Here is a 13,248-nt window from a genome sequence, read left to right on the forward strand (position 1 = left end):
ATTTTAAATAATTTTAAGTAATCTTGAGGCCCCCTTGGAAGTTTGTTGAGGCCCCCTAGTGGGCCCCGCCCCCCTGGTTGAGAACCACTGAGAGAGAGCTCTGATTTATTTATTTTAGGCTCAGTCTGTTTATAAATGAATACATTTCACTGCTATACTTTAGACCAGATGAGAAGAGAATCGTGGTGTTTTTGTGCATATATCTGGCCTATATCTGAGCCTTTTGTACATGTGCGAATGTTGTTCTCTCTGTAGAATCTACAGGCCACCTAGGAGTTTTGTTTATGGTAGCACACGCCAGGGCTGCCGGAACTCAGCGCGAGCCCTGCTTGAATTTGTTTAGATGAAGAGGGAATGGAGTGCCTTGTAAGAGGGGTCTGAGAGGGAGAGCATTAAATTGAAAACATAATTCTCTGACACAGTGTGCAAGTCCTTGTAAGATGCACACAAAAAGAACTATTTCAAGTTTTTAAAGAAGTGCATGTGAATGTTGTTTTTTTGCCGGCACGAGATGTTTGGAAATTCTGGAGAAAAATTAATCATGGTTTGATTGCTTGATCAACAATGCTACTATAAACCATTGTGACTTCTCTGAGGGTTTCGTGCGACGCCCTTTTGTTCGTCCCTGTGTGCTGTGAAGTGTGTTTGTAAAACAACCTAAATAGTTCTCGCGCAACCACGGAGATTGCAATCTCGCTCCAGGCGTGAGGGTTCTCCTGAGCGGCTCCTCTTGAGAGCTGGATGGCTTTTCTCCACTGCAAAAGTCAGCCTATCTTGATTGGTAAAAAAAAAAGCCCTCACCGGAGAGGCAAGCCGATACAGTGCTATCTCTGCTTGTTTTCCAAAAAAAAATTAATAGATCATTGTGTGTGGTTAGACAACAGGTAGGAGTTCAATTAAGTAGGGTTGTCTTGACCTGGCTATAGGCATGTATCTATGTATGTCAGAGAGAGTGAATGAATAAAAATGAGTTAGAGAACAAAAGAAAGAAAGTGAGAGAAGTGTTTCAACAGGTAACTGCCTGGTAACCATCTTCTTTACTCAAAATATTACTCTGTAAAAGACTTACAATGCCTAACACCACAGGAACATCTGTTATGTTAGTTACTAGGTTACAAAAGGTTTTCTTATAAATAACAACAAGTTAAACAAGTTAGCATATAAGCTTATTAGAACGATCTCTGTTGGATCATAATGACAATGGAGTAATGACTGCTGAAAATTCAACTTTGCAGGATTAACAGGATTAAATTACTTTTTTTTAAATATATTAAAACAGAAAAGAGATATTTTAAAGTGTAATAATATCACAATATACATTTTTTGTGTGTATTTTTGCAGCTTGGGTGAACATAAGAAACTTCTTAAAAAACATTAAAGAAATCTTGCCGGCTCCAAACTTTTGACCGTATAGTGTACATATAACATTTCCCATAATGAGGGAAATGAGAACACATTTATGGATATATCAGACTCCTTAAAAAAAAAAACATACCATAACCTGATAATTATAAAAAATATAAATTTACTTTACAGAAAAAACACTGCATATGGCAAGTTTTTTTTTTTTTTTTACGCGTTTGTAACTTGAAAAATCTGCCGGTAAAGTATAACGTATTACACTTCAAAATTCAATATCGTAGTCTTCATATCTTACGCAGCTTGTTTCTCAAGTGAATTGATCTTGTTTAAAGCTGCAGTCCATATCTTTTGCTCTTTGTCGCCATCTCTCTGTTCGAAATCTGTAACTGCAGTGATTCGCGGAATTATTATCTTTACGTGGGTTGTAAATCGGCATGAAACAGCGCGGATGAACACAGTGCTTTGAGGCGAGTGCTGCTGTCAGTCACCGCGCTGTGTGGATACTGTCATACAGAATCACAGATTCACTTTTTGAAAGTTTGACCAACATAAGAATTTTCATAAGAAAATGTCTTCTGAACAAGTAAGTAAAATCCATTTTTGTTCTGACCAACTAAGGGGGAAAAAGCATTCGACATGATAAGCTTCGTTAGATTTAATCAACGCGATTTACAGCAACCGTGCAAATTATAGCCTACTTTCTCAAATTGTTCATGTTAACAACATCAGCATTGCGTGACTAATGTTAAATTTAATGTGTTTTATGGTTAGCAGCTACCTGCGTAGTTCAGAATTCATATTCTCCATAATAGCAAAACGAGAAAGGCACAACAAATGAAACTCCATAACTGTGTGAATTAAGAAAACGTAGCCTACTGTTACACGATTGAACTATTGAAATGTCTTACTTGTTCAGCAGAAAAAAGCCGTCTCTTCTTCCGTTTTGAACCCCTTCAAAACACGGAGTTCACGCACTTTTCAAAAGCCCCGCCGATGTTTAAATCCTTGTGTTCGCATGAGACGGTTTCTTTCTCTTTCTCTAGCCACCTTAAATCCGAAGTACGAAGTCTTTTGGGTTTTATAACTGCTGAATCTCCAGTTGACACTGATGATTGTTGTTTGGATCTTTCTGGATGCCATAAGTTTAATCATGTAAAGTGCTGCGAGAAAAGCCTATACATCTAAACATCTCGTCACGCGCAGTATAGCCGGCTAGCCGAAACTCCTTCTTTATGTGTACGGGTGTGACGTCATGACGCAAAGACATGCTCGAATTTCCCGCGGAAACCCACCAGTACCACTGGAATTAAAATCATTATTACAAGCTAACCGTTTTGAATCTAGCTATGGCAAGCAGATAGTTTTGACCACTGGCAGAATAAGTTTTTTAATATAATTATTTTGGATTATTTTTAACTTAAAAAAGTTACGGACTGGAGCTTTAAACCAGGATTTTAAATTTACTTGGCACTCAGTTACCAGCCAAACAGACTGAATGTGCCTCTGAGGCTACAGTGACATCCAAAAGATAAAAGTGTGTGGTGAAGCCCAACCGGCCACCACACAAACTTTATCCAAGGAAATTCCTTTAAACGGTAGCCACAAAAGTAATGTCATGAGTTTCATGCTCGCACACTGGGTCACAAAGTATACCAAAACTAAAGACAGATCCCAATGGGGCACGACCAGCGGTGTTCCTGCAGTGACGTGAATAATGCAAGTGACCTTGGGGTGTAACGGTACATGTATTCGTCCCGAACCGCCATAATACGGACGTCACGATTTGGTGCATACAGTCAGATTACGAATACAGTCAGTCACAGGCGATCCAATCCAGAAGGGGGCGTGCACGGTAATGCAATGCTGTTTGCTAACCGCCACAACAGGGAAAAAGAGCAGGGGAAGAAGAGACGATCTATGCACCAACCCAAAACAAGAGTTCAGATGGCACATAAGACCTTGCTAGTACGTAGCCTATATGCGGAGTTTGGATGAATTTTTGTGACGCACTCCACAAACTTCACAGAAAGGCAACTGGGATGGCAGAAAGCGGCATCCTGTTTGTTTGTTTTATTTTACAAAAGCACAATGTTTTGTTTTTATTGCATGTACACAAAAAAAAAAAAGACCCTTTATAGTTTCGAATTATCTCCTCTTATTCTTATCTGTATGGCCATAACAGAGTAAGTTGTTTACACTGTTATAATGAGAAAAAATCATTTTAGCATTGTGCCAATTTGTGATGTTGAAGTCTCGCAACAGTCCAGTGATGAATCAGTGTCCTGGAAATGGAAAGCCTCAGGTGCTGCTTCACTCGCTGTTTCCTCGTGGAAAGATGAAGATGTAGATGCCACTTTTTCTCCTTCTCGCTCATCTTTTCGTGATTTCTTGAAAAAGCGTGATATTAAACTTGGTGCATCCACCATTGTCATGTAAATCACATGTAACCCCAAAAAGTGGGGGAAATTAGTGAAAATTCCTTTAAGATTTCCCTACTTCACAAACTCCTTTTTGGCTTGACAAAATGGTACTCATACAAATCAATTTATCCTAAATAGGGTTTTCTGAATAGCAAAGTCAACTAAAAAGTGTCAAGACACAGTGCAGAACAGGTGACAAAACATTTTCTGTTGGCATTTGATTGCATTATCTAGTCTCACCTTTAGCTGAACTGTTTTGTGTAATGAAGTGTTGACATGAGCCAAGAATTCCACAATCACTTTCTCTCTTCTCCACACCTACACAAACACATGCTCATACACACTCATAGACTATACAAAAAATGTTTTTACTTGCATAACAAGGCTCACGAAGACTCTGGTTTGAGTCTGGCCCGGGTCATGTCCTGATCCCATTCCTCTTTTCCTGTCTACATGCACTCCAATGTTCAATAAAATAAAAGTATATAAGAAATTATATACTTTTATAGTATATATCGATAATAAATAAAAGTATGTACATGTGTGTGTGTGTGTGTGTGTGTGTGTGTGTGTGTGTGTGTGTGTGTGTGTGTGTGTATCAACTTCCTGCTGTAAACACCCTCCGTCCACCAAGGTGGCCAAGGTGGCCTCCTTCTAACCCGCTGCAAAACACTACCGGTAGAACTTGTACTTTAGACAAAAGTAAAGTGTACACAAAAGGAATGGAAAACATTATTCATAAAGAGCAGTTATCTTGCACTTACTTTATCATTCATGGTGATTATTTTCAGCAGGGCACAAATGTGTGTGTGTGTGTGTGTTAATGGATCGATGTTGAATTACCCTGTTCTTTCTGTAATCTGCATCTGGAGATCCGTTTGCTCCAATGTTACTTCCTCTGATTAATAACCCAGACAAATATAAATGAGTAACACTGGATCAATACAGGACTATATTGACCAACAATAGCATCTGCCACTTTATTGAGTGTACTTCAAGGGATAGTTCAACCAAGAAAATGAAAACTCTGTCATCATTTGCTCATCTTTATTTGGTGTTCCAAACCTGTATGACTTTATTTCTTCTGCGGAACACAAAAGAAGATTTTTTTTTTTTTTTTACTATTTAAGAACTGTTTTTTGTTCATACAATTAAAATCAACGGGGCCCAAAACAACAATGGTTGGATCCCAATGACTTTCATTGTATGGACAAATTTTCAGTTTCTTTTTTTCAGTTTTACAATTTAAAGAGCATGTTGATGTATTTTGTAGAAAAAGTTTATTGCTGTGATGTTAATCACAGTAAGGACAGTTTATCATTTAATCACACATATTTCTGCACCACTTAAGTAAATCACACAAAGCTGTGCTTCAAAACAGATTTAAACTATGTATTAATATAACAAAATATGAATATCAAACACCCTCTCTGGTTTCTTTTACAGTAAATCACAGCAGTAAAGCGAGGGCGGGGTGTGTCGTGCGAAGCACAGTGCGTGAGGAGGGCGAGGGTTTGGATCCCCTTTCAAGTTTAGACAAAGACAGCAGAACGGCTACGCTCGCCAGGTAAACACAGATCCACCGGCAGACCATAAGGGTGGAGGGTGGGGGAGCTTGTTGCTTACATTTCCCTTTAAAAAATGACTCCTGCACAGCACAGACTGGAGTTAAAGCTGTCAACACGTGGCATAGAGTGCAACTCATATCAGATAATCCAATATCAGATTTTTAAAAAAAGAAAATACCTTTTGTAATGTTTTCTCCGGGCTGCATGCAAGCAGAGCTGCCGTAGCGTGTGAGGAGCAGCGATAAAGAGCTGAGGACCATCTAAATCAGCGTGCGACAGAGATGGTTTAAACACAATGTTCTCTTCTACATCCTAAACTTGTCATCCCACCATCTTGATACACAAACTAATGGATTTAGACCCACAACAATTCCGTTTAGTCCTCACCTTACTGCTGTACAACCACAATAACTTTAACAGATTTTAGGTTAACTCTTTCACATACATCACCTCTCCATAACCTCTCTGTAATAACAGTGCTTGCCTACCCCTGTATGTTTGTTTATTTTTCTTTTACTGGTTTGGCAAGTTAACATTACCTCAGGTGAAAGCCCTCGGTGAGCGTCTGTGAGCTTTAAAAAGTGCAGAAAAAGGCCACATACACACACACACACACACACACAAACTGAACAGACAATGGGGGCAGACGTTTTGTTGTTAAACACATGGCTACTCTCAGCAGACACAGGGAATCACAAAGTTTACGTGTTTCGGATTCCTCTCACATGAATGCACACCTACATACACAAGCCCATTAGAAATCCAACGCAGAGTCATGACTGTTCTCAAAACAGATCTTTTATATTTTGATATTTTATAGTCACTGTTTCCTGATCAGCCTAATCTTATAAGAGTGGATTATATATGTATATAAAGATTTCATTTAAAACAATTTTGGTGTTCTGGACCTGCATTTAGTGTAAGTGTATAGTCATATGAAAGCACTGAAACATTGTCATCAAACTCAATGTTTCTCAAACACACACACACACACACACACACACACACACACACACACACACACACACACACACACACACACACACACACACACACACACACACACAGTGCTTTCATATGACTAATACACTTACGTACACTAAATGCAGGTCCAGAACGCCAAAATTGTTTAAATGAAATCTTTAAATATTACAGTTTTTCTGAATCGCTAAAACACTAAACTCCATTCTCTGAACCAAATTCTCAATAGCCTAAACCAATATGTCGAATAAATCACTCTTTCTGTAAAACATTAAACAAGTTCAGGTAGTTAAAACACTGTTTGCAAATCTCATGCACTCTTTTTCAAAACTCTAAACACATTTTCACTCATTAAAACACATTTCGCACTGTGATGCACTTATGTTTCAAAATGCTTAACACAGGCAGGCAAAGGTTAAACACAACTACAACACAGTTGTCATCGTTTACACACGACTCAAAATTGTTCACACTTATTTCTAATAAATAAGTCCCAAAATTGACTCAAAATGTTGCACTGAATGTTGATACCAATAATGGATGGTAACAACATAAGAGGAAGAGTATGTGTAAAAGAGGTGGTTACTGTAACAAGGAGGAAGAGGATGAGGACGAGGAAGAGAAGGTGTGGAGAATGTTGTCAAGGCTGGATCTGGCTTTAGGATTTTTCCCTTTGCCTGCAAAGATGATATTGTCTGTGATGTGGACAAAGTCCTCCGGCCGGACCCAACATGAAGACATGATGCTGAAGCAGAATCAATCTCTTATTTTTTCCCTGTAACTGCATGCTTTGGATTCTGTGTTCTCCATTTTAGTATGTAGTGTCTAACGAATGATCTGTAGTGTTTATAATTTTGGCTCGCTGTGTGTATGATCTGAAAGTATTGTTTGATTTTGAGCACAGATAAAATGTTTTGTGGCAATTGTTTGATTTTGCCAGAAGAGTCAGAGGTTCTCTGAATGTGGTTTGGAAATGTGGTTTTGTGTTTAAGGTTTTGAGAAAGCGAGTGATGGTTTCAAGAAATGTGCTTTAGCAATTCAGAAAAACTGTAATTCAATCCTATACACATTTATAAGCTCTGGAAGCAAACGGTTTAATACCAGCAAGTACTCAATAACATGAAAGGTTTAGTTCCTCGCTTGTTGATTCACTCATAAAGTGAAATAAACGGTGATGGATGTTTTATTGTCAGAGACTCAAAACTACATTCAGAGACCAGCTTCTAACATGACACCATGCACCTGCAATCCTTGCAAATCTGTCACGTTATACACTTTCTGTCACGTAAAGAGTTAGAAACACACTCTAAAACAGAATTAGGTTTCACACTTCATAGCGATAAAACGCCTCTCGTGCTTGCAAATGTAAACACATATCCACTCAACAACAAACACACAACTACTCATTGTATTAAATTACACACTTGGAACAAAGATAACAAAAACAGAACCTAAGTGGGAGGAAGGAGAAAATTTAAGGAATTCATTAAGAAAAAAAGAAAGGGAAATGCTAGGTTCAGCGTATAGCATGAACCAAACGAGGCATAAAACAGGTGCATGTTCTCTCATGACAGCTCTGTAAAGGGGTGTCTTTGGGATGTAATCAAAAATGAAATACTTTTCACACACATACAAACACCGGTGCTGCCACACACTGCTATACGAGCCAAAGCTTCTGTGATAATGAGAGCGTAGACTCGGCTGCAGTATCATTTCTCTCGGCTGTTAGCTCAGCGGTGCGCTAACTACTGTCATTTTATGTGCCAAAGCTAGAATGTTGTAGTAATCATAGCATCTGGTGGTGGTTAAATGGTAATCCAAATCTTAAGTGATGATCCATGAGTGGTATTACCCACTGACATGACCTCCATGAACTATGTGACCTTGTAAGCACTCAATCCCATTTATCATCTGTAATATGTGTGGTAAGTATGTTGCCGGTCACTTTGGAAACTGCTAAATACAAATCTTAACCTCACCGACATGTGCAATACCAGCCTGACGTGTTGACATTTGTAGGGTGATTAAAAGCATCCTTTAAGGCAGCTGTAATACTAATTTAATATATATTTATATACAGTATATACTGTATATGTGTGTGTGTGTGTGAGTGAGAGAGAGAGAGAGTGTGTGTAAAACAATAGACATTTTGAGATTTGTTACAAGATTAAACTAAATCTTGTATTTAACTCCCAAATGTTTTTTTGCTGAATAAAACACAGACAACCAAACAAATTCTTGAAATGCTTGATGGCTTCGTCAGTGTTTAGAGTTAACCAGATAAGAGCAGTGTAGATCAAGTGCTGGATCCTATCTTAACACAGAAAGAAGATAAACAGATGACTTTGAACTTTTTGTGTAGAGAAAGATCATGACACCTGCATTTAAAAAAAAAGATAAACCACACGCACACCTGTGCACACACACATCGCATCGTAGACAGAAGGCCTGAACTAAAAGTTATCAGATGGTCACTGGAGCTAAACACAGCAGGTATGAGGAGAATGATCATTTCAGCTGTCACAAAGAAAGACAGCTGGTGACTTTTGCAGGCCCACGGAATCAAATTGCCAACCATTTAAAATGTTCTCTTTCTATTAGTGTTTTTAAAAAGTAGAAAGATTCGTTGGCATGCCCTTTAAATGTCAAGTTTTAGGCCTGCTTAAGTGTTCGGCCTGCTGGAAATCATTTTGTCTTGGAATGGTAAGGGAAAGGAGTAAGCACAGGGCCGAAACTCAATCTGACTGCAGCGGTTTGGAGCCGCACACAGAGCCAAACTGCTAAATTCATATTTATTTGAGTTTCTGACTTTTGAAGCAGTCAAGGCCTTTAAATATATCCAGGGATATTCCAAGACATTTTGGTCTCTTAAAAGAAATGTGGCCAGCATCTTACATCAGGACATCATTTATTTCAAGACGATTCATCAAAGTGAAAGTCTTTGTTGTTTACAAATGAAGTTGATCTGTGTTTCGTGTGTGGTTTATGTGAGTAGATTTAGCAAGTCCTTTTAGTTTTTTAAAATGGATGATTTTACAAAAGAATGGTTTACATATGACAATAGTAGGCCTGTGACAATGGAGGTCTGTAACCTTTTCAATGCATGGATGAGTTTAGCAGTATAATATGTACAAGTTTTATAGTGCAGATGGATCAGAACTTATTTTACGCTTATGTACAAGCACCCCAGCCAAACTAATTTATCTACCTCTGAGGAAATATATCATCATTTACTCACCGTCATGTCATTCCAAACCTGTGTGGCTTTACTTCTTCTGTGGAACACAAAAAGAATTAAGATATTTTGAGATATGTAAGATGTGATGAACTGAATATCGTATGTGTTGTGGAAAATAAAGTTATGGTTACCGAGAATCCAACAGTAACACGTGCTTAGACTGTCTCCATGGAAGACAATATCATTTGTGTATTTATGTGTATTTGTGTGTGTGTGTGTGTGTGTGTGTGTGTGGTGTGTGTCTATAAACACACACCACAAGTTGCACAGGCTTGCTTGCCTGCCCCATGAACCCAGAAAATTACACACACCATCGGTGCACAAGAGAATGTTTTGGATTCACTCAAAGAAAAAATATCCCAAAGGCTTTATAGGTGTGGTTCAAAAGACAGTTAAATGATTATCACTCACCTATAGGGCACGTTAGGAACTTATGAAACTTCATGACCTTTCACTGTGCCTTCACCTCTGGTGAGAGAATAAGAGAGTTTTTTATGCAGGTGTTGTTTGTTGCCTTCTATTTTTTGTCATATACTCTCTGGCCTGTGTGTGATCTCTGCGGCGCTTCTCATATACGTGGTCTTAGTCCAAGCTCATCTTAATTGCGGTAAACTTCCCCATTCTTTCAAAAGTCAGCAACTGCCACGAGCAAATTGTTTCATTAAACATGTAAACTCAGTTAACAAAGAGTGATCGTGAGTGACACGTTGATGTCAGGTATTGGGTGCGTCAGAATCAGGTGTGACATTCCGCATACCGTGGCGAGGTCACCTTACCAATTTCACAGTTCAAATGAATTAGCAGGCATGTTCGCTTTGTCTAGCAAGTGTATTTATGTGTATACAATGAAAAAGAAGAATGGGGAAATCAACTTCGAAGCCCAGCAATAACTGCGTATCCTATCCATTAATCAATGTTTTTTTTCTGATGATAGAATCATCAAGGGCCATAATAAACCAAGATGTTGGGTATCAGCTTCTTTCATTATGTTTGTGAGGACTTCAAAATATATGGCCCTTACAAGTATAGCCAAACTTTCACAAATGTTTTTCATCATGGTGGAGATTTTTCACTGACATTATACTAACAGTTTTAACTAAAAACCTTTTTGGATTTTTATTTTCACATTAACGTACAGTATTTAGCATGTTTATTAAGCTGTTTTCATTGTGGCTGGGGACCATTGGCGGGCTCTCACAATGTAGGTGATTTCAGGTTTTATAGGCTATCCTTGAACTTTTAAAAGGTACATTTAAATATATAGGCCTGTAGATAATGAGAAGCCTTCAAATCATCACAAGTCATTTTATGATGACTCATTTCGTAAAGTACACATGCCTCTAACTATTAGGGGCAGACGTGTCCTAATGGTTAAAGAGTCAGACTGGTAACCCGAAGGTTGTGGGTTCAATTCTCAATACAGGAAGGAAATGACTGAGATGCCCTTGAGCCACACACCTAACCCCCAATCACTCCCCTGGTGCCACAGGCTGCCCACTGGTGTGTGTGTGTGTGTGTGTGTGTGTGTGTGTGTGTGTGTGTGTGTGTGTGTGTGTGTGTGTGTGTGTGTGTGTGTGTGTGTGTGTGTGTGTGTGTGTGTGTGTGTGTGTGTGTGTGTGTGTGTGTGTGTGTGTGTGTGTGTGTGTGTGTGTGTGTGTGTGTGTGTGTGTGTGTTCACTACTGCTTGTGTGTGCACTAACTTGAATGGGTTAAATGCAGAGGACAAATTCCGAGTATGAGTTTCCATTCTTGGCCTTTTCATGTACAATGAAATTTTGTTTTAATTTTATTGTTTTAAATTTACACATTAACCTTTTTCAATATTAAGAACCACTTTTAAGTCATTTCAACTTAAATTACATTAAACTGACTTAAAAAACGAGTTAAAGCAATGTAAAAACATATGTTGTCATAACTTGAGGCTTGAGCATATAATTTTTAATAGTGAAATATCCTCACAGGTTATTTTTGAGAAAAGAAATGAAAGAAAATAGAAAAGAAAAGTCCTCACGACTCCTCACAAACCCCTCACACTCTATCCGTGCACTTATACGGGGGCAGGTGAGCATCTCTAAATCCTTAACTCGCGTGAATGTGTTTGTGATTGATAGGTCTGTCCTGTAAGCCCCGCCCTCGTGGGCCGTCCTTGCAGAGCGATTAGCCTATATTAACGCCGCCGGTGTACTCCGTTCTGAAATACAGAAGAAATACTTTCTCCCGAAAGTTTTGCTCAAAACAAACACGAGAAGACTTTAATAAAAAGCTACTCAGTTTAAAGTGAAAGAGGCGCCTTGCAATGAAGTTGGAGGTTTTCTCTGCGAGTCGCCTTGTGGACAAGACTCTGAACCTGTGCAATGACATGGATGTGAACGTGGCTTCACCGCTGTCCACGGAGGAGGAATTGGGCTCGGATGGAGACTGTTCAGCCAACAGCCCAGGACCAAGTGCCCCCGTTTCGGACGGGAAGGCGAAACCATACACGCGTAGACCCAAACCACCATACTCCTACATCGCGCTCATTGCTATGGCGATACGCGATTCCAACACCGGCCGCCTTACACTTGCTGAAATAAACGAGTACTTAATGAAAAAATTCCCGTTTTTTCGGGGCAGCTACACGGGGTGGCGAAACTCTGTACGGCATAACCTGTCATTAAACGACTGCTTTTTAAAAGTGCTGCGAGATCCCTCGCGTCCGTGGGGGAAAGACAATTATTGGATGTTGAACCCACACAGTGAATACACATTCGCAGATGGTGTTTTCCGCCGGAGGAGGAAGCGCATCAGTAAGAAGAACTTGAGCAACTCGGTATCTCAAGAGCGCGCGCCAGCGGATGACAGCCGGCTCCCAGCGCGCGACGAAAGCTCCAAGTTTTCCAGCTCGTTCGCCATAGACAGCATCCTCAGTAAACCGTTTATGCGGAGGGAGCAATGCACAGAGGACACGTGTTTTGGTACCAGGCTAATGTTGTCAGCAGCTCCACACTTTCTGCCAGTCGTTATGGGCTATCCGCCGTCCACGGTGGCTCATGCGCCTCAGAGCGTATTCCAGGTCAGTTCTGAGGTGTCGAATGCCTTTCCAATCTACAGGTGTAATACGGTGGACATTACTAACATCAGTCGAATGCCGGACATATCGAATCCCCTTCCGGGTTTGGCACATTCTCACACTACTACTGTCCAAGAGACTGGATATCACCCCTTCAGAATAGACTCTCTGCTGTCATGAAATGACAAGTGAACATGGCAATTTACAGACATTCGCACGCTTAAACGCAATTTCTTTGGTGTTTGACACACCGGTTATATGTGCACTTTTCTCTGTTATGGTGTGAAACGGTTTGTGTTTTGGGCCTATGTGTTTTTTTATCGTGACTTTTAAGCCCAGCATGCACAAAGAATGCATTACTCCAACGCTGCATGTTTGCTGTTTAAATGTCTTTAATGCCGCGCCAGTGCACAGTGTTTACTGATTCCATTTTCATTTCTTGTAAACGATGGCATAACCATGTCAATAATTATAGACAGAATGTGTATTTAAATGTAGTTTGCTTCTTTGTAAAACTGTGTTGGGTGTCTGTGTAAATGTGATGGTTTGTTCAGAGCTGTGCTCAGTCAGTTGGACAACATATGCAGTTGTACTTCGTTTCGTCAATAAAAGAAAATATGAGAGAAATTA

The 13,248-nt window shown here is 39.5% G+C and overlaps 1 protein-coding gene across 1 annotated transcript; it reads left to right on the forward strand.

Moving 5' to 3' along the window:
* The first annotated feature begins 11,766 nt into the window (after nucleotides 1-11,766).
* On the forward strand, nucleotides 11,767-13,248 carry foxq1b (forkhead box Q1b). The gene has a single exon (XM_056259945.1). It carries the CDS (start codon nucleotides 11,866-11,868, stop codon nucleotides 12,796-12,798), a length of 933 nt encoding a protein of 310 aa, XP_056115920.1. The 5' UTR covers nucleotides 11,767-11,865; the 3' UTR covers nucleotides 12,799-13,248.

Source organism: Rhinichthys klamathensis, unplaced genomic scaffold, assembly GCF_029890125.1.
Source record: "Rhinichthys klamathensis goyatoka isolate OS25496 unplaced genomic scaffold, OSU_Roscu_1.1 h1tg000170l_1, whole genome shotgun sequence".
Classification (NCBI taxonomy): domain Eukaryota; kingdom Metazoa; phylum Chordata; class Actinopteri; order Cypriniformes; family Leuciscidae; genus Rhinichthys; species Rhinichthys klamathensis.

What these genes read in the sequence shown, in the direction of transcription:
- foxq1b (XM_056259945.1), top strand. Translation starts at nt 11,866, where the DNA reads ATGAAGTTGGAGGTTTTCTCTGCGAGTCGCCTTGTGGACAAGACTCTG.